Consider the following 27,647-nt stretch of genomic DNA (forward strand, 5'->3'; position numbering starts at 1 on the left):
TTCTAGACTGGGGCTTTGGTAACAATTCCCCGTCAGAGAAAAAGAAGCATGTTGAACATGATCATCAACAGTCTAGGAAAAACTTCTCCTCATGTCCCTCCAGTATGTCCTTCCTACTTCTCAGGTTGAGAGTTATAGCTGCTAAAAGCCTGTCCCACTGAGACACAATTGCATATCTTTTAATTTTCTAATATGCCGACCATACTTTATACGGCAGGTGAACTGTAGAATAAAAGCTGGCTTTTACTCTCATATATGTACATACATTAGAGGAATCTATCAATGAAGCTTAAGCTTATTCAGAGTCACTGAGATTCTGGTGAAAAGAGACTGAATTTAAATAATACAGCAGCTGTCAGGCCCTTGAGGCATGAAAGGACTGTACTTTTTGAGGCTCTGACCAAATTTCCCACACTTTATTTCAGTTATAAAATTTCCTTATGACATAACTATGCAAACTGACCTCCAAGTTGGAGGAGGAGCTCAATAACCTAAATGCCTAACAACAAAGTTTTGTAAAGTTTTCCTAAAGCACAGAACAATTAATTTGGGGATTCCTGTACCTACTGTCAAAACTAATGGAAAACAGACATCGGGTAAAAATGAAATTTAATGAACAAACCCCTCACAGAATATGGTAGGTTCCTTTGGGGTATCTATCCAATCCATGATCCTCCTCTTGTGTGACAACTGCATTCCTCTCTAGGGGCAGGCCCTGGACCCAAATCACTCCTGTGCAAATCAACCTTCCCTTCTCAGTCAATGTTGAGGATACGGGGGTAGAACATTATACAAATGGGGTGACTAGAGCCTTTCCCCCTAGACCTTAGAGCTGAAAGCCGGTAGCCAGTGTCTCCTGGTCATGTGAACTGACAGGTGATGGACTCCTCATTGATCTTATGCAGTGAACGCCCACTGGCTTTTGTCTGCTCAAAGACCACTCCCTCCTTTTCTGTTACCAGTATAACCATCCCCAATAGTAGGTACATGTGTGTGTGTGTGTGTGTGTGTGTGTGTGTGTGTGTGCGCGCGCTGGGGGGAGGCTAATCATAAGTGATATTCGACACAGTTAGCCATTGTTACGACAAAGGCACTGATGAAGCAGAACAGACACTGGGCTTAACATCGAGCTAGTGATCACTGATTATTATCTCTGGGGTTAACAGCATCTTCTCCCAGGCTCGGGGATTATCACATGATCCAGGCCTGACCAATCAGGGGTAGTGCTCTCCTGGGCCTCAGAGACTGGCTCAGGTATGGGGACATGACACAGGCTGGTGGAGAAGAGCCAATGAAGAATGAGAGAAATAAAACAGATTTTTAAAAATGAAAAATAAAAAGCAGGTTATAAGGTCTCCGAGAAAAAAGGAGGCAATAGCTGCTGAGTTTCTAAGGACTTTCTTTTGTGCTGGTATTCGAAGAGTCTGCCCCTAAAGGATTTGTATCACTCATCTGAAAAAACATTAATTAGACTCTATATATGTGAGCCAATATAGAGTGAATCCTAGAGCAAAAGGCACACATATAAGTGTGTGAGCACACCGTGTGCTGCTAGCGAGCTGCAGGAGTGTGGAAGAGAAGCTGAGAGAGAGTGTTGCACGGGAGCATGCCTGGGTTCTGCAGATCTAGAAGTTGTATCGATCCCCTCTACAAAGCCGCCTCCATTCCCTTTTGTTCCAATAAGCTCACAGATCAGTGAGAACTGCAGGAACCAAAACACATAAGGACAACCTAATGAACAGTTTAGCAAAAAGATCTGTGACCAAAAGAAGGAGTCTTATAAAGAAATAAAGATCAGTTCTGCCTGGAGATAAACCCCGACAGTGTAAGGAAAACAGAGAGCAAACAGGAAGGAAGGGCACACAGAGCCAGGAACTTTCTCACCAGGAGAAGAGGGGGTGAGGGAGAGCAGTTGTGGGCATCACGTTTAAATAACACGGTAATAATTAGCTCAATTTATCTCCGTACCTCCAAAGTGAGCTCTCGGTGATGCTCCCCAGGTTATAGTCATAGAGCTTTGTCAAAATGAGAATCACCTGAAAGCAAAAGAAGACATCATGGTTAGTCTCAAACAATTACAATCTCATAGAGCTGAAATGGCCCAAGGGAGGGCTTAGGATTCCTTTAATGGGTGCTTAACATAATTGAATGAATTGTTACAGCTTTCACTTACTCTGACTGAGGCAGGGTTTGCCAGTGCCTTCCATGAAACCTCACAAGCCTGATACCTTCCCCAAAGTTCTCCCTTTCACCCCCACAGCAAGTGTTACCTGCCATCCCAGGCATTGCTTACCCTGTGGGCTTAACACCTTGAGGGAAGACTCATGGAGCTGTCAAATACCCATGCTACAACGTTACCACTGAGCAGACGGCTGGGAGGGAGGAAGGGCAGAGATGTACACCCAGCCCTCCAAGCTGTGCCATGCCAGGCAGGTGACTTAGCTTCTCTGAACCTCAAGAAAGAGTTGCTGTGAGAAGTTCAATTAGGTAATAAATGCAAAATATCCTAATTTAACATGGAGGTTCTTAATGGTTAGTCCTTCCCCTTTTTTTTCCTCTGCCACTCAGCCTTATCAGTTTCTTCTAAACTCCCAATTTCTGAGAAAGCCATTGGATGGGAGAAATTAGAGGAGCTACGCAACAGCATTTTAAAAGGCACAAGTCTATGTTTTACGGAGGTCCCGAAGCTTAAAGAATTTGGGAGCCCTCTATAAGAAACAGAAGATATGATTATGATTTCAAACTCAGGAGCAGGTCCTCGAAAGGCACCTGTGTACTTGAGGGACACTGAAGCTTCAGCTTCATTACCGTCACAGCAACTCCTCGTTTGATTTTAACCTATTGCTATTGTCTGCTTCACTCAGAGGAACCCCAACTATTCAGTTCATTCTTCCAGAACTCAAAAACACTTATTAAGCATTTATTAGACACCCAGGATTTCACCTGAGGCCAGAGGAGAACATAACTACAGATGAGGTCTGGGAGTCTGTGATCCAGTTAGGACGGGTGGCACTCACCGAAAAAAAGCTAAGTTGATAGAGAGCTATCTACCCCTTCCCACTGAAACTCATGGCCATCATGGCAACTTAGAAGGCCGCGTCTTCCGGTTCCTGCGGTGATGAGCAGGGCCCACCCGGTTATGGGCAGTACATGAGACCAGGACACTTGGGAAGATTCGACAGAGCGGCATGTCCCTGAGCACTGCTGTCCTTCCTCCTCACCCTACTTATGATTCTCCCATAAGGAAAAGAACCTAACAGGGCTGCTCCATTTCTGTTGAGGTTCATATTTCTCTCCTGATACTCGCAGCCTAGAACATTTGTCCCAGTCCTGCTGTTTCGAACTCAGCAGAAAAATGTTGACATTGATTTCCAGGATTTTGTCTGAAGGCCAAGTGGATAAGTTCTAGCCCCAGTGAGCACAGAACATTCTAACCTTGAATTCCAAGACAGCAAGCTGCCAAGAATGCCAGATCCTTCCGAGTCCCACTCTGCTAGCATGGGGCTGGATTTACTGAAGGCACGGGCATCAGTGAGCAGATCCTGAACACTTCTTTCACAGCAGACAAACCACAACTCCACACACGACCTTAGGTTTGTTCCAAGTTCAAGGGATTGTAGAACCACAGTAACACAAAGACAGGCAGAGATCTGGGGACCTGTGCTCTAAGGCCACCCCTCTCCTAACCCATTGCCCAGGCTTCCTTCAAAGATGTGTTCAAAACTTGCTTCTTTAGCAAAATGAGAGCATGTGTGAGGTGCTGGGCACCCCATGGGCACATCAGATGGCTTGCCTATGGTGGGGGCATATGCTTAACAGGTCTGCGTGCCAATTAAGTCTCTCTAAGTGCTAAATTTCAATCACCACCATCCCAGGAATGCTGATCGGCAGCAGCAGGGTGGCTGTTTGTTTGAAGACACAGAGTGATGTTGCTGCTTCACCTCAGTACGATTTTTCCGAATAGGCCTATAAATCCCCCACGGAGAAAATGCGAGTAGTGTGGGCGTAAAGCATTTCTAGGTAGTTTCTCTCTTGATACAATACGGCAGCAAACTAAATAATGAAGTTCAGCTGGCCACAGGCTGGGTCTCCCAGCCATCTGAGGAGGAAATTCAGAGGAACCCCAGAGAAGGAACCCTTTAACCCAGCGTGTAATGGTGTGGAGCCCCTTACGCAGTGCTCAGCAAATGTTTAAGCAATTCACAGGCAGTTGGACAGCAAGGTACAAATCCACTCTCTGACTCTTCTTGCTGGGCCGGTAAAATGAAAATGCCAGTGATACACTCAGGTAGTTTATCAATATACCACCAGAAGAAGTGTCCTTTATGGCATTTGAAAGCACATCTGCTTGAATCAATCTGATCTTTCTGTTTCCAGAACCATCACAGCAAGAAAGGAGAGAAAACTGCTAACTTTTAGTTATGATTTCAACTGATTATTTGATATCTCTCTTCTCCTTTACTTCCCCTTTACCGTCCACGTGCATTATTTAGCACCTTACTCCTGGATGGCGATGTGTCACTATATTATATCTGTTTTATTGTTTGTTTTTCTGTTCTGGTTAATTAACAGAATTAGCACCTGTTAAAGTGGTCACAGCCCAAACCATTGCCATTAGAAAAAAGGAAAAGGTAATTGCTTGCCTATGCTGGTCCTTTTGTATGTAATCTTTTATGTATTTTTGAAGCTTAAAAAAAATGAATGGACTTCCTTAATCAAATGAAATGTGTACTTAAATATACATAAATGATAATTTATTTTTATTCATTCAGTAAACCATTTTCACGTATGGAGTTAATTCTCTAAGTACAAGTACATAGCATTGTCCAAGTATATAGTGTTTAATTATAAATCCAATCAATGAGAGCAAGGCTACTGAGATGAATACACACTCACACAAAATGGAATATCCATCAGCATCTCATTACTTTCTTTATCTTGCTTTCACTACATGGTACCAAAATATCCTTTATTCAAAACAATAAGTGGAACATATGGTAATAATATTTTTGGTTTCTGCTATAAATTTTAGGATTCTTTCTTGTAATAACTACAATCCAAATATCTATTGCTTGAACATTTCTACCGACTTTGTGCCTCATCTCACTGCCCACTTACTTCTGGGATTTTCCACAGTGACATGTCTAAGTGCCCCCAACCAGCCTGGGAGCCACTGCCACCTGTCCTGTATTTTTGCTGTGGCTCCCTCCAGCCACTTCTGGGGGGAACAACACTTTGTCCATACTTATAAGAAACACGTTCACTCGCCAAGCTTCTATTCTCAAATCATCCATTCATTAAAGGGTGGGAGGGCACCAGAAACAGTGCTCTGTGTATGGATAAGTGAGGGTCTTCAAGGGAGTGACCACGGATGCCCTTCCCAGAGCTGTGTCCAGATTTACCACCTGAGCTCACCAAACTACTATTCCTTTTCCAAGGTCTATCTTCCAAAATTCCTACTGAATAATTCCACCAACTTCAGCCTCTCCTCCCACACCTCTGTACAAAGCTGTTAAGAAACCACTACATAAAAAAAGTGTGGTGCAACATTTAATATACAATGAAATATTATTCAGCTGTAAAAAGGAAGGAAATCCTGCCATTTGCAACAAGATGGTTGACACTGGAGAGCGTTCTGCTAAGTGAAATAAGCCAGATAAAGGTAAATACTGTGTGGTATTACTTATATATGGAATCTTAAAACAACAACGACAAACAATTTCATAGAAACAGAATAGAATGATGGTTGATAGGAGACGGAGGAATGGTAAATGGGGAGATGTAGGTCAAAGCGTATAAATGTTCAGTTATAAAAAGAGTAAGTTCTGAAAATCTAATATATATGGTGATATAGTTAATGATATGATATTGTATACTTGAAAAGCACTGAGAGGAGATCTTAAGCATTTTTAACCAAAAACAAAACAAAACAAAAATTGAATAACAAAATAATAAACAGAGATGATAAATGTGTTATTTTCATCAGGACAATTATTCCACAATGTATATGTGTATTAAATCATCACATTGTACAGTTTAAGTATACACAATTATCTTTATCAATTATTCCTTAATAAAGTTGGGGGAAAAAAAGAAAAGAAACCATCCCAGAGAACCTTGAAGGGGTAGAAAATGCCAATCTACGCCTCTTTTGTCCTCAGCTTCTTTTGTACTTGGTTACAAATCAAAAACAGTCATAGAGATAAATGGAGACACTAGTATGTAGACGACTAAGAAGAATATTCTACTGTAAAATAACAAAATCCAGTCACAAATGTTCTGTTGTATCAAACAGCAGGGCAAGCCTTATTTCCAGGAATTCATTAGAATAAATTAGCATGGCAGCAGGCTAAGTTAATACCTCCCCAGTCTCCATTATGCCAAGTCTTTAGATATGTGACACCTTAGAATGTGACAGCATGCTTTTTTTAATTAATATAAAAATATAGTTTAGAAACAACACTGCAAACATTTAAGAAACCTCCAAAGCACCTCCTGGTAACCCGATTCTACAAAGTATACTTTTGAAAACATCTGTATTAATTGCTAGACTGTAAGAACCAAAATGCATTCCAGAATCTCCAAGTAACAACATAGAAATTCTCCATTTATTTAAACAACAACAACAACAACAACAAACATAGTCTTTGATCTTTTCTGTGATAACTTAAAACATGCACCCCAGAGGAATGGGTGCTGGAGGTTGGGGGGCGGGGGTCAATGTATGTCTCACTCTCCTTACCCCTTAAGAAGGAAAGAACACACATATTTCGCCTATGAAGGTCTCCTATGTCATTTGCATAGCAGTAGCAATCTGGTTGGAAGCAAAGAATGAGAATCTTTCTTGAAGAAGTTGGTCTAGCAAGCTGACTATTCTTCTTAAACTATGAATTTAGGACAGCTCTTGGTAAACTAATGGACATTTAGAAAGATTTGAGTTGTACTAGGACACCTGGCCACTGCTCTTCACTTTATATCACCTTCATTTAAGGAAAATCTTAGAAAAGTAAGGCATGTTTTCTCATTTTCAATCGGTAATGATTTACAAGGTTTTGTTCCACCCCCTACCTTTGTCCAATCATGGAAGTAGAACCCGAACTCAAGGGAAACAAAAATCTGACTTGAGCTTCTTGGCAATGTACACTTTGGGCTACAAGACCCTAAAGTCTTTCATTCCTAATGGTCTATACTTCCAAAACCTGAATAATGAAGAGATTGAAAGGAGCCTTAGTCTGTAAATCACAACATTTTCTTTTGTATTGCTCTCAGTCATTAGTGATTCAGGGCTGCTTGGGCGGGTGTCTCTGTCATTGCAACACGTGGGAAGACTCCACAGAGCTCAACCATGCATGCTCTTGTTCATAATTCTGCTCCTTGGGGTAGGTGACAGTCTGGCCTGAAAATGCCAGCAGGCTGGGGCAGGGGCTGAAGCCGGCTACCCCCATTATCCCCTTTCTAGTGTCCAGCAGGTCCTGGGGTTTCCCCATCACCCAGTCCTGAATGGCCGCCTCTTTGCTTCCTACAGCAGCTTGCCAGAGACCATTTGGTCAGATGTTTTTACCGATGTGGATGGAATTGAATACAGGGAAAGAAAATTAAAAGGACTGGAATAGAGCCGGAACAATCTTTTGGGGGGTTATTCAAGAGCCAGAAATTTGTTTTGTTTTTGGTGTTTGTCTTTGCACTTGTTTTAGGAAAAAGAAGCAAATCCACAACAGTGGCTTCCCTAAAAATATGCATGTTCCAGATTGTATCTTTGGCTAAGCAAGCATTTATTTAACTTTCCAACTTAGACAGAAGTTCTCAGTCTTTTGAGGAGCCATATATCCTTTAAGAAAGTGATCTAATAAAAGCTATGCACATAAAAAAAATGATGATAACTTTAATTACATCACTGACCTGAATCCTAGTGGGGTCATGAATCCAAGAATAAGAACCTTCTCTAATTCCCAGAAAATGAGAGCTTTGTTCAGAAGACAATTTTCAACTCTACAATTCTACACATTTAATTCAATAAACATTTATTAAGCCTTCTTAAGAGGCAAGGATAAAAAGAAATATGTGCTGTGCAGACACAAAGGAAGAATGAGACTGGGTACCTGTCCTTAGAAGCTTACAGTCAAGTGGAGAGGCACAGCTGAACACAGAAGATTACAAAATAAGGGGCGAAAAAAGGGATGCAGCAGGAGAAGAAGTGTTTATATCTTTCAGAGAGCAAGAATGAATGGTATGATCAGTAATAGGTTCTTACAAAAGGAGGCATTCAAGACGAATCCCAGAGGACATGTGTAAGAATGATCAAGATGAGAGACTTCAGAGGTGGTAATGTAAGGGAAGGAAGCAAGGAGATAGAGACCCATAGGTCTGAAAGCTCACAGAGCAGTCAGAAGCAGGAAAGTCCTCAGGGTTAGCTACAGCCTAGATTATGGGTAGGTACACACAGAATATCAGAATAAGAGATACATTTGGCTCTCCTGTGGAAGGTGTTGATATCAGGATGGCAGTGCACTTTACTGAAAAGAATAAAGTCTTTGGAATCAGAGGAAGACTAGATTTTGAGCCATGGTTTAGCCATCATATCTGGTAGAATGCCTTTAGCAGCAAGAAAGAGAATACTAAAAATAACTCAAACAGTTCGGGATATATTATCTTATATAACAGGATATCCAGAGGTTACATAGTTTCAGGACTAGTTTAGCCAAGCGATGTCATCAAACATCCATATAATGTAGATATTTCCTCTCTGATAATGTCCACATTGGTGCTACTTGTCCTCTTGTTTGTGAGGCGGCCATAACACTTCTTTGCAGCACATGCAGACACAGTTACATCCAGCAAAGAAAGGCCTCTAGCATACATCTGGTTTTGTTTTGTTTTGTTTTGAAATTCATAAAGGAAACTCTTTCCCAAAAGCCCTCCTAGCAAGACCTGTGTAGTCTCAATGACCAGGATCCAGCCACGGGCCCATACTGTGGTCGCCATGAAGACTAGAAGAAGGAAGAGCTGGTATTGTCACTTGGCATTGTCTATGGTGAGAGGTGGGCTCTGCCAGCAAAGAAAGAGTACAGAGTGGCGGCTGAGTAACAAGTGGTAACAACTGAGTAACAACTAGAGTGGCATTGCGTGACCTCAGGTAAGTTGAATACTGAATGGATTTCTCTTATTTAAAATGATAAATAAGGAGACAATGGTATCTCTCACTTTAGTCTTCTAGAACTGTGCAGACACAAAGAGGGGAAGAAAACACGATAGGAAGTGGAAAAACCCTGTGTAAATGTTAACGTTCTGAGCAAATGTAAGTAGTCGCTATTAATAACATCTAGCATTTATTGGATGCCTACTCTGTATGCCAGACAAATTTCATTATTAAAGGTATTTCAAGTAATTATCACATTTTTTTTGTCTGATGAGGAAATTGAGGCCCACAGAGACTAAGCCACTTAAATTATTCAGCTTGTAAGTGATGGGCAAGTTTAACTCACATTATATACAGATTCTTAATCGCTGTGCTTAACTATCCCCATAGGATGTAGACTGATACTCGTATGACTGTTGCTAAAGCCGAGGCGGAACCACCGAAGGGCCCTCGCTTTCTGTTCAATTAAAACCAAAAATTGTACAACTGTTACCTATCAGATGTGGTACTGGCCACAGACTCCTTCTCTCTCATTTTCCTTCTTCTAGTCATTCAACCCTTTTTCTTTATAATAGACAAACAATTTTTTAACTCTTTAATGACCACAGGTCAATGGCATTTTTGTCTTTTATTTATCTTTTAAAATTTTTGAACCTTGATAAAATATATATATATATATTTCTGTGTGTGTGTGTGTATATATATAAAGAGCTGATCCTTCTACTTAACTCACTACAGGACTTGGTGGTCCTCAGATCAAGGATTTCTGACAACGAGCGTGCATGCATCGGAGTGTAGATTGCAACAGTGGTTTACAGTATCATCATTTTCAGGAGATTTAAATGAATGTGTAATAGAGCATTCCGTTTGAGTCATCAAAGGGAAGAGGAATAAATAATTGCTAAACTGAATTAAGTAGCCCCGGAGGGGAGATGAGAGGCAGGTATGATTGTGCGTGCACACACAAACACACATGAGCACTTAAAGCCATCGGACAGAAGTAATCCAGCACGTGCGAACACAATTTGAAAATGAACAACCAGTAGAAAGAGTGGGATGAATCTGGGGTATGGAGACAGCCAGAAGGCGGTTAGTTTTTTGTCTCTGGAAAGTTCTTAATTTCCAAATGACCTTCTCCTTTTGTAAGAGCCCACACATAATTTAATGTAATGTTTATTTATGTAATGCCCTCTGCATGACACTGAAATAATGTGAGTTAAGCAGTCACGGCCCCTCCCCTGGAGAACTTAAAAGATAAGACAGCCTCAGTGATGCGGACAGAAACAGGAGCACACAGATAACCTAATCAACACTAGACATAGAACGAAGTACAGCATGTGAAAGAGTCCTTGTGGAAAGCAGAACATTTTGTAGTAAAATTTGCCGTGTCCTTCTCCTGAATCTGTTTCCCTGCAGAGGTCATTTGCGGCTACGGCATAAGGCCATGGCCGGCACACAAGCTGTGGAGCACTCTCAGGAGCTTCCATACGAGAAAAACTGCAGATCTCCCTCAAGGCAATTTATATCTCTTCTCCACTGTCTGCTGAAATTCAAGTTCTTTCCTGTTAGTAATGAGCAAAGAAATGCTCGTAATAAAAGGCTATTATACTCTAATCCTAAATTCAGGTCATTATATTTAGCAAACGAATCCAAGTTCATCAGTACCACTAGACCTAAGTCGTTTTTTGATACAAATCTTGAAAACAAAACTTGCTCTTCTATTCTCCAAGGTGAGGGGCACTATTAACTCAGGGAAAAAAAATCTGTTTTCCAAACCAGACTATAGACACTTTAGTCCTATGTATATGTCTTTTTTGCTCTTCCTCTACCTCCTTCTTTCTCCTCTTTTTTGAATAATAAAAAAGAGGATAATTCCCAAAACATAGCCATATCTACTGAATTACGTTGACCATCTCATAGTCTTCTTCTATTTAAATTACTCTGCCTTTAATTATGCTCTGTTTTAGTCCTCTGCATTACACCAGCAGAAGTAGGGAGTGTTAAATTAAATGACATAGTTTTTTCTAGAAAAAAAAAAAGCCAGCTATCGGTACCAATGTAATCCTCAAAGAGCATCAAGATAAAATGATTATATAAATTATGAGGAAAATTCATGTCCAAGACAAGATCTCTCTGTAGGGATAGTAAAATAGAAAAATTAAACAGACCTGAAGACTCAAAGCCAAAGCTTCGAGACATGAAAGCAACTGAAGGTAGAGAGTAGGTAAAAAGAAGCAGGCAACTCATGGGTTGCTTGGAGAGTACTCCTCCTGCAAGTCCATTGCATCACAGCTAAAGAAACGAGCTGTACCATGTTCTCTCTTTTCCCCTCCACAGACCTTAGAAGGCAATGGAGATTACACCCAAACCATCTCCTTCAAGTTAGTCCCTATTCAAATTAGGTCACCTGGTACTTAGTTATAGAAACAGAGATAACTCAGAGAATTGTTAATTCAGAGTTGCGAAACAATAAGAAAATATTTCTTGAATTATCTTCTCTCTGAGAATCTAGAAAGCAAAGAGAAGAAAGCTTCCATATGCTTAAGGAAGAGGGGTATGACCTGAGTTTGGTAGGAGTGAGATGGGGGTATGAGGAATGGAGAAACTCCCTTTCAACTTCCTTGATGCACTGGTCTGAGAAAGAGAGACCTCCAAGCTCTCAAATCACTATGTCTGAATTATAGACACTCTCTAAACATGAAGACTCTTCCTGTGTGAGAAACCACACATCACGGAACACCATTAAGCCACAAACCATGTGTCCATGATAAAGGGTCCTTTTGTTCATGTGCTTCCTTATATGAAGCTTCAACACACAAAAAAAATGAACCAAGTCTCCCTTACCTTAGTTTTTATGCTGTTGTTCATGCATCTGAAGAGGTTAACTAATTTTTTTTTAATTACGATTTTTCAAGGTTAACACACTTTACTTATAGGAAACTAATAAATAAAAATATGCATAGTATGGCGATCCAAATATCAGAGCACGGACCTCAATAAAACACTGGAATGAAAATTGAAAATAATGTAAGCTTTCTTTTGTTTTTCATTTTCTCTTCTCGTTTACTGTATAGTACAACTAACAAAAGTAGCAAGAATAAAACACTAGAGACAGTCAATATGTTAAGTTCAAAGTGTCCTTTACTATGGGAAAGTCTGAAGGTGGACTAGGGAAGAGGAGAAACATTTCATTCTCTTAAAAAAAATAAAGAAATAATAACTGACTTCTCCATTAGCAGATCTTTTGTTCACCTTGTCTGAGTGTTGTTAGTTCTCTAGGATATAATTTGCCTCAAAGAAAATTCAAAGTTTAAAAAAGCTGGCTTGAAAGTAAAATTCAAATGACACCTTGAAATCCCAAGTAAAATGTTATTTAATAAATAGTGAAGGTTTCTGGTGGAGAAAAAAAAATCCTATAGTGGTTAGGTGATTCTTATATATCCCTTTCCATTTAATTGCATAACTGAAACGCTTCTGCTTGATTCTAGTTCTAATCCTCTGCAATGGCATCTAGACGGCTGGTGGGTGGTTATAAAAAAAAAAAAATTAAAAAAAATATAAAAAGATTAGGAGTTTGCCACTCTTTTAAAAGGAACTTAAGACAAAATTGGAACGGACTGGAAAGATCATCTAACTCCAACCACCTCGTTTCACAAATGATGTAGGTTACACTTACAGGAGATTCAGTTTTTGAATAAGAAACTTCTGAGAGTAAAGAACCATCTTAACATACCATATGCCGATTTGGTGCATGAAGCAGGAGTTCCTATGTACAGAAGGGAGGGCTGGACTGGGAGAGTTTTGAGATGGGAGTTGGAAGTTAGACTGAGGGCTGCAACCGGTAGGATCAGGCACACATCCAGTTTTAGTGAGGATGAGAGTCACACAATTCGGGGGCTTCTCTTTAAGAAAAATCATACAAAAATATGAATACAATGAGATTTAAAAGTAAATGTTTATTAGAATGAGAAATTAGATCATGATAAATTACCAGTGCCTTAAAGATACTTTTCTTCTGAGATACCATCGGGCAGTTTGGTAGGAGAATGGAAATGTTTTCTGATTGCTTCCTCTCTCCACCTGGAACAATGTATAATGTCCCAAAACTCCCAGAAGTCACAAAAGCCCATGCATATGAAAGCTCTAAATCTTTCACTTCATTAGCTTCAATGTAAATCTACCTTTGAGTAGGCTTCTATATTAAAGGCTCATTGAACCTTTCCAATGAAGCTATCCATTTGAGCAGACCTGGGCAATGTGTCAGGGGATATGCACTTGAACCTGACCTCTACTGCTAACATACTGAGACCCCAGGGAAGTCAATGTATGTCTGGTCTTCAGTCTCCTCGGTGGCTGCACTATGTATGCAGGTCTCTTCCCATTAAAATACTATCCAGTACCGAATACTTCACTCTATGCCCAGTGTCGCCAAGCTTAGTAAATGCTATTGTGCTATTGTTCAAGCTAGAGCTCTGGTTCTTTCTTGACCCTATCCTCATCTTTTATCCTCAAACCTAATCAGTCACTGAGTCCCATATATCTCCCATCTAACCTCACCTCAACCTGGTCTGGCCTATATCAACCCTCTCCTAGAAGACCGTGATGCCTCTGAAAACTGTCAGCATTTCGTCTTGCTTCCCCTCAAGTCACCATCTACACTGCTACCTATAATCTTTTTTTTTTTTTAAAGACAAACTTGTCTTTTCCTACTCTTTAAACATTTCTGTGGCCTCCTATTTATCTTAAGATAAAGTTTAAATTTCATAATATGACCTACAAGGTCAAGTATGATATGGCTCTTGCACTCACTTTCAAATCAATGTCATATCAATGCCCCGCCCCTTACTCTCCACACTCCACATAAGCATACATAATGTCCTCTTGCTGACATAAAGAACTTCAATACCCATTGATGGTCTTACTAGCTCACTCTAGTTATATTGGTGATAGACTTTTCCAGGCATAAACAACATGCTCCAGTTACATGAACAATTATTGTAGCAAGTCTGTAGTGTTGAGTGGGATCACGATATCCTGAATTTGTGATTCCACAAGAGCATTGCCATTTAATCAAATTCCAATTTTAGTAATGACATTCCAATGCTTTGGATTTCTGCTTGGAAGTTTAGGCTGATTAAAGTATTACATGCTGCAGATAATTCAATGCTGCGTATCTCTTTTGGGAGGGCTGAGTAGTTGTAAAACATGTCTAAAACAATTTAATCCAATGGTTTATTGATTCGTCTCTCATTTCATTCAAAAGTGTTAGCTTTCATGCACAGATCTGTGAGACACCTGAAGGCTGGCCAGGACACTGCCAAGATCCACTTTCAATTTTGTGAGTTTCTTCTCTCTAGGAATGGAAAGCCCTTGAAAAATGCGAGTACACCACGGCGCAAATCTGAAGTCAAATCTGAACTCCAGATTTTCACCTGTTTTCTATGAGACTCTCAAAACCACTTCCTCTGTACAATGAGGACAAAGCCAGATAGAGAGTCTGCATGGGAGGCGTGGAGTGGGACTTAATGCTCGACAGAAGAAGAGAGGGCTGGATTCTGCTTTCAGAGTCAGTTTTAATTCTTGTATAACCTTAGTCAATTTGTTTGATTTTTTTTCCCCTTTGCCTATTAAATGGGATTGATAAAATTAGAATTCCCTTTTCTAAGAGGATTATCACCACTGATTTACTTCATGGAGCACTTTTAAAATTTTTGTCACTCTGCTAAGCCTTTTGAATTACATAATTTATATATATTCTTAACTCTCCAACAAAGCCAATACTTACTTTTTTTCTCTTTTTTGGGGGAGGGTGGGGGGTAAGATGTGGGGGCATTTTCAGATGGCAGATTAGAGAGTTTAAGGAATTTGCCCAAGATCTCTAGAGTGTAAGTAGAAAAGTTGGGATTTGAACCCAAATAAACTAAGCCCAGAGCTCAGGTGCTTAACCACCATGCTACATGGCCTTTTTGGTAAGGAAAGGACAAGAATTTTAAACAGTTTTAAAGATTATATTTCTCATTTTCAAACACCCTGAGGCTAGTCTCTATTTGTTTTATCTATCATCTATCTGTCTGTCTGTCTGTCTGTCTATCTATCTATCTATCATCTGTTATCTATCATCTATCATCTATCTTTCTATCCATCCATCAAACTGCTTTTCCAGGCACTGACTACACAGTATATTTGCTTCTAAGTGCTATTGAGAATACAAAAAGGAGAAATAGAAATAAATACCTGCCCTTATTACACATTATAGCTGGGAAGAGACTCATAGATCTGACAGATTAGAACTGATTGCTTTAGATACTATGTTCTGTAGAAATAAAGAAAAAGGAACAATCCATAGCTGCATGTAAACTGGGACCTTTTCAAATTCTTCTAACAAATCAAGTGACTTACACATCATCTGTCATTTAATTCACTTTCCAATCCTGGCCAGATGGTTTGCATTATTCTCATATAGGAGATGGGATGGGGTAGGGCTGAGGTCACACATATTTAAGACTAGATCTTCTTGGCTTCTGATCTGGAGCTGGGGCCTTTGAAGGGTAGACTGAGTTAGCTCTTCCACCATGCCGAGCTAAGGAGTCATTTTTGCGTTTTACTTGCTGAGACCTCTGTGGATTCCACAGGACAGACAGCCACATCTGGCCTTGCCCACCAGCCAATACAAAACATGAAGGGGTTGAATTCAGAAAAGAGAAGCTTCCTGAGAATCTGCAAGACGATCTATCTGCTTCTCTGCTAATGAAGTCACTCAAATGTCCCTACCTCAAACATAAGAAACAAGCCTTCCGTAAAGAAAAATAAAGACAGCTAGGAAAAAAAAAAAAAAATGATATCTCTATTCCACATGGGAAATCAGTTAAAAATGCTTAAGTATGTCACTGCTATTTCTCACTTTTTATTACTTTAATCCTAAATCAAGACATCAGTGAAATTCATGAACCCAACACCCTGTATGCCCAAGGAAATGCAAATCTCCCAGGAAAAAACCTGGTTCCTGGCCTCATGACAGAGACTGGCCATTGTGAATCTCTCTCTGCCGAGAAAAGGAACTACACTATCCCCAGTGTTGAACAAGAGTGTAAAGGGGTCACTGCACAAGTCAGGGGGCTTCAGTAAGTGACTCAAAGCAACCTAGGGAAAAGGAAAGATATTGGCCAGACCCCTCTCCCTGGTTGCTGCAGCAGAATGTAGGGGGAATAAAAGAAAGAAAGAAATCTGTTCTCTTGAAAATGGAACCTCTTCTTTAGATTTCCTCCTTTTTTTTTTTTCCTTTAAACTGTCCAGGATTAATGTGGCAAAAATAAAATGCCCACAGGCTGCTTATTTTGACGCTTACTACAGCACATAAAAGTGAAGAATTAGCGTGGAATGAATAATTTATTTAGAGCTTTACTGTTGTTTTAAACAAATCACTTCCATGAAAGCAATGTGTATTCAAGCAATAAATCACTGTTTAGCACTTTGTCTCAAAGAAAAGATACCACTTGGCAGAATTATTGAATGACAGTGCCTGGCAGGGAGGCAGGCACAATAAAGATAAAAGTGATGTCCTTGCATCACAAGATTTTCTCTGGATTTGGAGGAGACTGGGTTAGAGTGAGTGAGATTCAGTATTGAGACCTTCCCTTTATTCACAAGATTTAAATGAACATCTATTTGTGCTAATGTATCTTATATTATGACTAGCGCAGCACAAGCTATTATTATTTTATTATTGCAATAACTGTGGGCCAAACATAGAGTCTAAGTATTTAAGAGACATTACTGAGACGAAACATTGAGTTCTATGCCCTTGAGTTGATCACTATGTTTGGGGGCTTCAGACCATTTTATACAATGTGATAAGTATTACGATAATGGTACATAAAAATGCGTTGAAGACTTCACTAGTAGGAGGATGTGAATCTGGAAAGATTTCATAGAGGTGATCTCATGGCATCAGACCTTGGTTTAACCAAGGGGCTGGAAAAAGGAAAAGTACATTCACTACAGAAGTCCGTGAGAGAGCAAAAACATGCCAAGTATGAAGCCCACATGATGTTTGGGTGGAGAGGGTGTATGTTAATGTGGTACATACAGCTCTGTGAGGGTAGAGAAGGAAATGAGAGAACTGAGGCAGGAGAAGAGGTTTACAAGGGAACAGGTAGGGATGCGGCATGACCTCAGTGGGCCCTAGATAGACACGGTGCCTTCTAGATAAACTGGTCCTAGAGACCAGAAACCGGAACCAGTTTCAATATGCAAGGCAAGGCTTTAGGTGCTATTCTTTCCCAGCCTTGCTAACGACCAAATCTATCTGCATCAGAATCACAGCAAAGGAAACTTTTTCAGGTCAAAAGACAGAATGACCCCAGTGCTCTCCTTACAGTCAGATCGGAGGTGGAATCGCTCTATGGCTCAGCTTTGTAACATTCTCAGAACAAAATAATAATCCTAGATTTTGCTGGGAGAAAGAAATGAAGCAGTTACCATGGGGTTAATCTATCTCGGGTTACAAGTTTTGAAATGTCTTTCATCCTTTCTTAAAAACCAATGCCACAAACAACCTGAGGTCTGACACTCAAAGCTGTGATGCCCCCGACCCTCCTTGACTCCTAGTACCTTGTGACAATTAGTGCAGGCTGAAAATTCCTGTCATTTACAGCACAGAAGGCTGAGCAATTAGTGTTGATACATCTGGAGGGAGAGCAAAACCCCTTCATTCTTTCAACTGCATTAAAGGTTTCTGAATTATCTCATTTTCCTTTGGCTTAGATAATAGTAAATAATAGCAGGTCATCCTCAAGGAGTGCAGAGAACCAGTATTTCTTGACCCTACTTTAAGTGGTTTAAGATAGAATGAATTTTCAGCCTCTTCTAAATAGTTTTACCTTGCGAAAATTTGCTAAAATCTGAAAATCAATACTTCTGGTTACTAGAGTGAAGGTGATAGGCACTGAGAAATGCTATAAATTTGATGCTTCTCATCGCCTTAACATTTGCTGCCACAAACACACACACACACACACACACACACACACACACACACACACACGACTATCTTGGTGTCAGCATTTTATCAAACTCAAAGAAAATAAAATTTTGTTGGCTACCAGCCTGCCAGAAATGTTTCACCCTTAGGAAGAAATTAATCAACGAGCAACTCTCTATTGAATGTTCACCGCGTTCAAGGTAGAGTCAGCGGACCCTGTGGGACACAAGGAGACACATACACGAGGTAATTTCTGCCCTCTATGAACTCACAATATATGGAGAATCTGATTGTCACCCACTTGTTCAGAAACACTCGAGATTCCTTTGTCTCCATAGGATTAACTCTATTCTTCAAGACATGCGGGGTCCATTCTCTACGGCACGAATCTCCTTTTTAGTTTTATTTGGTGTCACTTCTTGCAATCCCGTGATCCTGACCTCCTTGCTAGTCTTTGAACTTCCATGAATTTTCAGGCCTACGTGGCTTTCTCAGTGTCCAAATCCCAGTTCAAATGTCACCTCCTCCATGAAGCCATCCCAACCTCTCGGTGCCGAGTTTGTTGCTTCATCTGTGCTTCGTTAGCATTTTATGTTTCTACTATAGCCTAAGTACATCATTTTTATTACATGTCTTTTTTTTATTGCATATTTACCTGTCTCTTTCATTAGATTGTGGTCTAGTTGTTGAATTATTTGTATATAAATTCTTTTGTTAAAATAAATCCTGACATGAAAGAACCCCCAGTGTATGGTCAATGAATAATTACAAATGCATAGACAGACATGTTTAAAAATATAAGTCAATATAAGTCGAGTGCAATTATTTCTATGTGCAAGCCTACTGCCATCCTTGATATATAGTAGGTTCTCAATAATAATTAGCTTTATTCAAATCATAAATGCCCATTGAATATCATACTTCGAAGAATGAGAGATTATATTGCAGAATGGTGATAGCACATTTTCAAAAGTTCAGAGTTTGGGTGAGCATGGTATGTTTGTGGTTCCTCATTAAATCTGCCTGATCAGAGATCACAGTGATGTTTAAAAATATATTAATAAAAAGACAGACTAGGGTCATTTTTGGATGGTCTCTGATGCCAGGTTACAAAATTTCTAAAAGTCTGTGTGTGGTGAAGTATAGAGAGCAACTAAATGTTTTGAGCAGAGCCGATACACACAATACTGGAGCTACAAAGTCAAATCTGGCCGCTATGTAAGAAATGGATTATCAGCAGGTATCATTAAAGTTTCTTAAAGAACAAGATAGTTACTATTTTAGGCTTGTGGATAATGAAACATTTGTGACAACTACTCAGTTCCACAGTTGTATTTTGAAAGCAACCATAGACAATATGTCTACAAATAGGTGTGTCTGAGTTCCATAAAACCTTCACTTATAAAAACGGGTGATGAGCCAAATTTGGCCCTCAGGTTGTAGTTTGCCAACTCCTGCATTAGAGCAATAAGTGGCTAAAACTGAAGAAGATACCTAAGAGTTTGTTTAAATGTACTGGTGTAAAATTTTGAAGGCGCATACCAGCATGGTGAGAGTAGAAATAAAAATGGAAATGAAAAAAAGCTAAAGAAAAGATTAGGAGGCGGAGAAGGGGAAGAGGGAGGTAATTTGACACTGCAGGGGAAAATAAGGAGGAATCTAAGACAACATTTTAAGGTTTTGAGAAGAGGATCAGGACAATGGAGCCATCATTGACAGGGCAGGCTTATCTTTGTTGACCACCTGGGAAAAACTCTCCTAAAAAGTTTTGAAGAAAACAATCTGAAAAGATGCACATACGGAACCCAGAAACCTGAGATCATCAAAGAACTGCAGAGAATTTTGATGTTAGAGGAGACTTACAGATAATTTAGTTTAAACTTGTCTTTTTATAACGTAGCAGGGTAAGTAGTGTTTAAATCACAGATCATTAAGCAGATGATTGTCAAACCGCAGGGGTTCCAAATCATGTTTTGTTTGTTCTACACAATATTGGCCTTCGATACATTTAAAAACAAAGTGGATCAGTTGCCAGTGTTTAAAAATCAGGAGTTTAGATATCAAATTGGAATTCCCACAGAGGAAAAGAAGGGAAGGGAAGGGGGAAGGGAAGGGGAAAGGGAAAGGGAAAGTGGAAGGGAAGGGGAAAGAAAAGAAAAAAGAGAAGAAAAAAGGAAAGGAAAGGAAAGGAAAGGAAAGGAAAGGAAAGGAAAGGAAAGGAAAGGAAAGGAAAGGAAAGGAAAGGAAAGGAAAGGAAAGGAAAGGAAAGGAAAGGAAAGGAAAGGAGAAAGAGAAAAGAGAGAAAAAAGAGAAAGAGAAGAGAGAAAAGAGGAGAAGAGGAGAGGAGGAGGAGGAGGAGGAGGAGGAGGAGAAGGAGGAGGAGGGGAGAGGGGAGGGGAGGGGAGGGGAGGGGAGAGGGGAGGGGAGGGGAGGGGAGGGGAGGGGAGGGGAGGAGGGAGGGGAGGGGAGGGGAGGAGAGAGGAGGGGAGGGGAGGGGAGGGGAGAGAAAAAAAGAAAAACCTGAAGGTCTGGCAATACTTGGCTTACATTCCCACAGGGCAAAATCAGCTGGAAGGATGTGTCGGTAGCTCCTGCCTGCAGTACATCGGCTTTTCCATTTCACTGGAGCAAACCCCACGCCATCGCCCACTGACATCGCACGTGGGTTGTTGAGCCCTGATTCCCACATCCGGGCTCTGGAGTCAGACAGCCAGGCTGGTACCTTGGCACTTTCTTGTGGGAGGTAATAACTTCTCTAAGTTTCAGTTTCCTCATCACAGAGGTGTGGAATAAGGTGAGCTCCCGCCGCAGAAGATTATTTAGAGGATTAATTGAAATCTTACATGTGAAGCACTGGCACATAGCAGCCCCTCCAATGTTAGGTAGCATGATGATTATCATTACAGGAAACTGAAGCCCAGAGAAGTTACATGACTCGCCTAAGTCCCCACTGTCAGTGGTGGCGGAACCAGTAATAGAACTCATTTCTCGTGACTCCAGTGCCACTTCTATTACTCTGCAGTGCAACTGCACTACAAATGGTATAAAAAGTTGTATTCCCCTACAAATGCAATGGGCGTGTTTGAAAAACCTAACAAAGGTACACCCTGAAATGAGAAGAGAAAGTTAAAAGAACAAGTGCAATGAGCCCAGTATGTCCAACTATTTCAACAGGTTATACCCATATGCAGCGTATTGGAACAAACATATAATAATTGTGTGTCTGTGACTACTTTTTTGCCAAAGCCGTGTAAAGAAATTCTGAATATTTATTCTACCATTTGTGACAGAGAACAAAAACCAAGTCACATCTCAAATCAAAGTTTGGTGACTTTTAGTTGCATCCTACCCTGTAAGAAGGCTGGCAAAAATACCCTGGAGCTACACTGTCCTATTTATAAATTTTAAGTCCCTGACTGTTTCAAAAGTGGATGAGTAAAAATGCTAAGTCAACCAACTTCGGCTAATTAGTTTTCTTTTTCTTTTTTTTTTCTACTTGGCAACTGTAAATCAATGACAAGCAAACTTCTAATACTTTCACCCTGGCTGAGAAGTTTGCTGCCATCCACCATCCATCACTTCGGCCTGTAAGTGGCCTTGCTGAGCTCTGTCTAAATAGCATTTGTTCCTCCAGTTATATGCGTCCCCCTCTTTCCTGCAGTCTATGTGAAAATATGCTGGTGGCAGCTTTTTGTAATAAGCCGAAGGCTTTATGAGACCAATTGTAATGCAAAAGCCATATTTTCTAAACTGTTTATAGATTGCAGTTTGTAAGGTTATAATGTCACATACTATCAATAATTCAAGGTGGAGAATTACGACTGTTAATAAGTCAATTTTTCATTCTTCTTCAACACTCATTCCCATAAGGGCTTTACTTTATTTCACTTAAGTGTGATTCCTTGAACTTTGAACTTAAGGTTTCATTTATTTATGAGGAAGAAAAAACAAAAACAACAGGATAAAACCTTGTAAGTAATTCCTTAACAAGTTTCAAGGTATTTGAATCAATCCAAAGACCACGTTCAGATAGGAGAGATTTAAAAGTCTATTTTCTAGGAATCCAGTGATCCAAAAAATATGTTTCTATTATTAGTATACAAGAGACTTAGCACCTGTTCCTTGCCCCGTCCCTCAAAAATAAATAAAAATAGGAGACATAGCTTGCTGAAATATACCAAATACTGGAATCTAAAAAAAAAAAAATTAACTTGTTTGTAAGAATGCACTAGCTATAACTGTGCACTGCCATCGGTCTGTCCAAATGCTTTATTTGGGAAAAAATTAAATCAAAATTCTAGGGAGACTGTGTTTGCTGTACCTGTTGCACGTGGGTATTTTAGGAAGTCATAAACTTTTTTGAGTGTTTGATGACAGCCATGGGTACTACATACACCACTTCTAATAAACAATGGCTCTAAACCAAATTCTGAAGTAATCTTCCAAAACTCATTTATTTAACTTAGGTTATAGAAATGCAGATGATCTTTCTCATATAACCAATGTGGTTTCTTTGTTTGCTTTTCAAAATAGACAGAGGATAGAGGCAGACAATGTAATCACCTCTTCTCAGTAATTATAATCTCAGAGGATTCAAAAGAATAATTGACTTTTCATCTTTGAGAATTCTTTCCCTCTAACTATAGACTGAGGCACATAAAAAATGGCAATGCTACAAAAACCAACTAGCTACGCAAAGAGAAGACAGGTGGGACAGGACTTCTCATTGCAGTACCAGGGTCATTTACGAGACTACTTGCTTTGTTGTTTGTTCTTCTTGTCACCTCATTCTCTGTAAATGAACCCAAACGACTTCATTCTTCTGTATCCATGAAGGTTTTAAACTCTCATGGATGACCTGTGAGAAGCTCAGAAAATGCTCTAAGTGCCAAATTCATTGAGGGTTCCTGAGTTTCTGATGACAATACCTATTTACACCTACTGGTTTTCATCATTTATGTAGAAGTCCAAATCTCAGGACACCAAGAATCAGACATCAATATATTATCCAAAACATAGGAATTATTTGTGTAAGGATTTTGGTAGGTGAAGTTGTCAGATATCATTAAGAGTTAGACCACAGTCTTGGATTAGATTGTGTTTAAGGGCTGAATTGCATTTTTTAACCACAAGAAAGGCCATTACTAAAATCAGATCAAGGAAAATACAATCTCAGGCTCAACCATGACTTAATGCCTATGATTCTCACCATGCTGACTTAGAAGAATAACATTAATATATATAAAACATTATGTGTGTATGTATATATATACACACACATACACTATACACACACACATACACACACATAACTTAATAAATATTGATATAGAGGAATTGCTAACATTTCTAACAAAATTATGCTTCTGCCACCCAAGGTAAGGATAATGCTTTTCAACATATGCATTAGCCAAGACAGCTAAGCTTGAAATTTCACTGTACTGTGTTAGTCCTTGAAATGTAGAAATGTAACAGAGAACTGTGCCCCATTTCAAGGTGAGCAAACTAGTTCATATTTTGGGGGGTGAGCTCTTCTCTTTCACTAAACTATTATTTCCAGAAATTTGTCTGAATTCAATAGTTAAGAAAAATATCTTTTCAAGCACACATCTGTTAAGACATTATCTCTATTGCCTTCTTTTTTATGGTTTTGATTTTGCTCTCAGCTCCTACAAGGGATCAGTATCACTGGTGAAAGGTACAACCAGAACAATTAAACATTCTAGAAAAGACAAAAATCTGGCTTGCAGGTCATAGCTTACTAGAACTTCATTTTAATATTATCAGGGTATTTTCAGAGTTTGGTTAAAATCCACCCATTAGTGTGTTGTTTTCCCTAGTATTATTTATTTAAGGATAGGAAATACCTGAATAAAGGCAGACTATGGAGAGCTCTTTCATATCAGAGACATTATTATATACATTTTATATCATGTGTGCCTCTTTTCCTGGCACAAGGGTATTTTAACTGTGGGTCAAATTAATTTAATGCCAAAAGTACCAAAAAAAAAAAAAAGAAAGAAAAAAGAAAGAACATTCAAACCGCTGCTAACTTTTAAAAATTTATTTTGGCGACAACATACAGTTTATTGCCTCGCTAACTCAGAATAATTATATATACAGTTGCATTCTGATATTATTTTCTTCTATAATCTGTCTTATAGGCAGTCGAAAGTCCAACATATAGAATTCTAAAAACACAGACAGTGGTTGTGCTCCTTCCATAAGACAATGAGGACTCCACCGAAAATAGCACTGCTGTTTTTGTGTGATATAATAATTGGATGTGGTCAGCGATTCAAATAAAAAGTGCTTCCTGCTTCCCAAGGATTTATATGCCTTTGTCACTACTAGAGTTCTCATAAGCAACACTCCCAGGGACTTTGAAACTAGATTGTGCCCATATTAGTAGCTGTACTTATGAACAGTAATCACTGGTAAACATTTACTTAAGTTCATACAGTACATTGCCATCTCTGTGTTTGACTTGACCACAAAATTTTTAATTGAAGAATTCAGTACAAAACAGCAGCAATAGTAAAATAGAAGCCGAAATCACCTAAACAATAGTAATTGTGAGGTATTTTCCAGAAGGGGAACCGATGGCAAAATTTTTGTTACCTCTAAGTTGTCCATGGCCCTATTAGCAAACAGTTAATCTGGTATTCGTAAGCAGAGTGATAATTAAAATAGAAAGCTGACAAAATAATTTTTTAAAGGTAAGTTGTTAAGAAATTTTAACTGTAGAAGTAAATTATTTTTACAAATTTGTAGATTAATGAAAATTACCAATTTGCTTATCTAACAGGGGAACTGGAAATAATAAAAGACCACATAATTTAAACAGGCTGATACATTTTAATTGATTATAAAAGAAAATCTTTAAACTTCTTTCGGTGGGAAAAAAGTCCCACTAAACCATTATTTCAATCATTAAAAGGTAAGATTTCAAGAGGATAGAATGATAATTAAGAGCTGAGAATGATTAGTTCATCTTTTGAACTAATTTAGAAATATTTTCAATGATAGATGCTTATTAACTAACATGTAAATGACCTGACCAATGTCTCAAGTATTTCTCAGGTTTTCCTGCAAAGCTTTAGGTATAGGTAAACCAATGTAATTTTTTCAGAAATAAAATAATAATCATCATTCTTAATTGTAAGAATCAGTATCCACATTATTGTTTGTGTGGTACAATGGAAGTGAATTTTTCCTTTGTAGGCACATACTTAAGAACATATTTCAAAGATGCTTTCATTCTGAAAACTTGTTGACAATGAAAACATTACCAAACATAAACTACCTTCTCATTAAGTTGCTTAAAAATACAGACGAGCAAATTTTCAGAGTTCTGTTTTCCACACATATCTTCCAAAGTCTTGCAAATAAAAACATTATATAAATTTTTTTTTAAATCAAGTTACCAGAAGCATTTGACTTAAAAAGTGGATTTTTCTTTCTCATAAAACATACTTTTATGACAGAAAGAAAGAAGAAACAAGCATTTACAGAGTGTCCCTTATGTGGTACTATGTAACAACTCTGTATATACTATTATCTTATTTGAGCTTCACAACAGCTTTATGGGGTACCTATAGTTACTTGCAATCTTATAGACGATAGAATATGACATGGAGTGCCCCTTTCTCCAAGACTTGTCATCAAGCATCAGAGCAAGAATTCAAACCCTGATCTATTTGTTCATGGATCTAGCATTTTCCTTCTACATTCTTGAATTCTACTGGTAGTTATGATGTAACGGTTAAAAGTGTCTTTAGAATTAACTCCGTATTAGATAACGGCCTTGTCTAAAATGAATTTTGGAACACACATAAACTTTTTTTTTGCAGTTTGACTATAATATGGCAAAATGTGGTTTCCCTTGTATCTATTCTACTTGAAGTTTGCTGAGCTCCTTATTGTTTTTTTTAATCAAATTTTGGAGATTTTTTTCTCTTTGTTCTTCAGATTGGTTAATTTTTATTGACTTATTTTTAAGTTTATTGATCTTTTCTTAAACTCTGTCCAATCTCCTCATCCAATAAATATTTTCGTTTCATATAGTATTTTTTTACTTCTAGAATTTCCATTTTGCTCTTTTTTGATAATCACCATTTCTCTTCTGAGATGCCCATCTATTCTCTCAGTGTGACCATCTTTTCCTTTAAGTCTTTGAACATATTTGTTATAGCTACTTTAAAGTCTTTGTTGTGAACTCTAACATCTGGGCCATCCTCAGGTTTATTTCTCTTGACCATTTTTTCCCTCGACCATAGGTGACATTTTCCACTTTCTTTGTGTTATTAGTAATCGTTTACTGTTCATTGAATATTGCAGATGATATATTACAGAGAAACATATGTTTCTGTGTGTGTGCTCGTGCGCGCATACATGTACACGTGCATTCTGATTTCCTGGAGTTTGTGGAAACTTAGTAGAATAAACCAGTTCAGGTTTTCACTTAGGCTTCTAGGAAGTTCCTTAGATCTAGTGCACAGCCTTTATTTCTAGGAGCGCCCCTTCTATGTTTTGATGCAAGGCTCAAGGTATTTACTAAGCCTTTCCTGGTTGGGCAGAATTCAAATTCTAAACTCTGTTTCCCTTGCAATAAGCAGCCAAAGCTTTTTTCAGCTCTCTTAGTCTTAAAGCTGTTTCTGTCTGCTGGCTCCTTAGAATTCAGGGATCAGCAAGTACTGATATGGATTTTGAGGCTCTCACCTCTGTGGCTTTTTCATTTCTGATGTTCTCCAACACAATGAGTTGCGACACCCCAAATTCCACTCACTGACATCTTAAGTATAGCAGCCCTGTCTTTGAGGTTTACCCACCCTGAGCCACATGGTAGGAGAGTGCCCTCAGGGAAAAATTGTATAAACAGATCTCATCCAGCTGGTTCAGTTCCTTTCTTCCATGAGTTAAAGCTCCTTCAGTTTCGACCTGTTGTTGACCTCTCTCCAATGTCTTCAAGTAGTTTATTTTCCTCTTTGATTTTATAATTATCTAGCAAAAGGCTAGTCCAATACCAGCTTTTCTTCTAACACCCTAGAGCTTATTCTTAAAAACAACATAAACAAAAACTCTGTCTTTTACAAGTGTTGTATACTTTTTAAACTCCATTTTAAACAACTTCTATAAGATTATTATTATTATAAAACGACTTGCTTAATTATGTTCCTTAATGTTTTTTATTCTTTTCTGATTTTGTTCAAGGTATATTTCTTCAGAGCCAACTTTAACCAAAAAAGAAAAAAAAAAGTGATAAAAACAGAAATATACTGACACTATAAGAGAAAGACCATTTAGCCAGACTCATCTTCCTTTTCTCTCACTGTATTACAGAAGAATATGCAAAGCTATCAATCTGCCATTTCTTTCCATACCTGGTGAATTTCCTGTATCATGTCAAATTAAGTCATCAGATGAAGTAATGGGAAAGGCAGAAGTGGACCTCGATCTCACATGTCAACACTGAAGAACACCTTTCTGCTATAAAATATTAATCATACCATACCCGCATTCACATGAGGC

At 38.9% G+C, this 27,647-nt stretch overlaps 1 protein-coding gene across 9 annotated transcripts in view; it reads right to left on the reverse strand.

The window, feature by feature from the left end:
• The window catches only part of SORCS1 (sortilin related VPS10 domain containing receptor 1), a 455,635-nt gene that overhangs the window by 288,054 nt on the left and 139,934 nt on the right, over window positions 1–27,647 (reverse strand). For all 9 annotated transcript variants that reach the window (XM_016144037.2, XM_016144032.2, XM_016144035.2 and 6 more), the window contains exon 2: window positions 1,969–2,036. In XM_016144037.2, the coding sequence (XP_015999523.2) occupies window positions 1,969–2,036 (68 nt within the window). The remainder of the gene's footprint in view (window positions 1–1,968; window positions 2,037–27,647) is intronic.

The sequence above is a fragment of the Rousettus aegyptiacus genome, unplaced genomic scaffold (genome assembly GCF_014176215.1).
Source record: "Rousettus aegyptiacus isolate mRouAeg1 unplaced genomic scaffold, mRouAeg1.p scaffold_m13_p_6, whole genome shotgun sequence".
Classification (NCBI taxonomy): domain Eukaryota; kingdom Metazoa; phylum Chordata; class Mammalia; order Chiroptera; family Pteropodidae; genus Rousettus; species Rousettus aegyptiacus.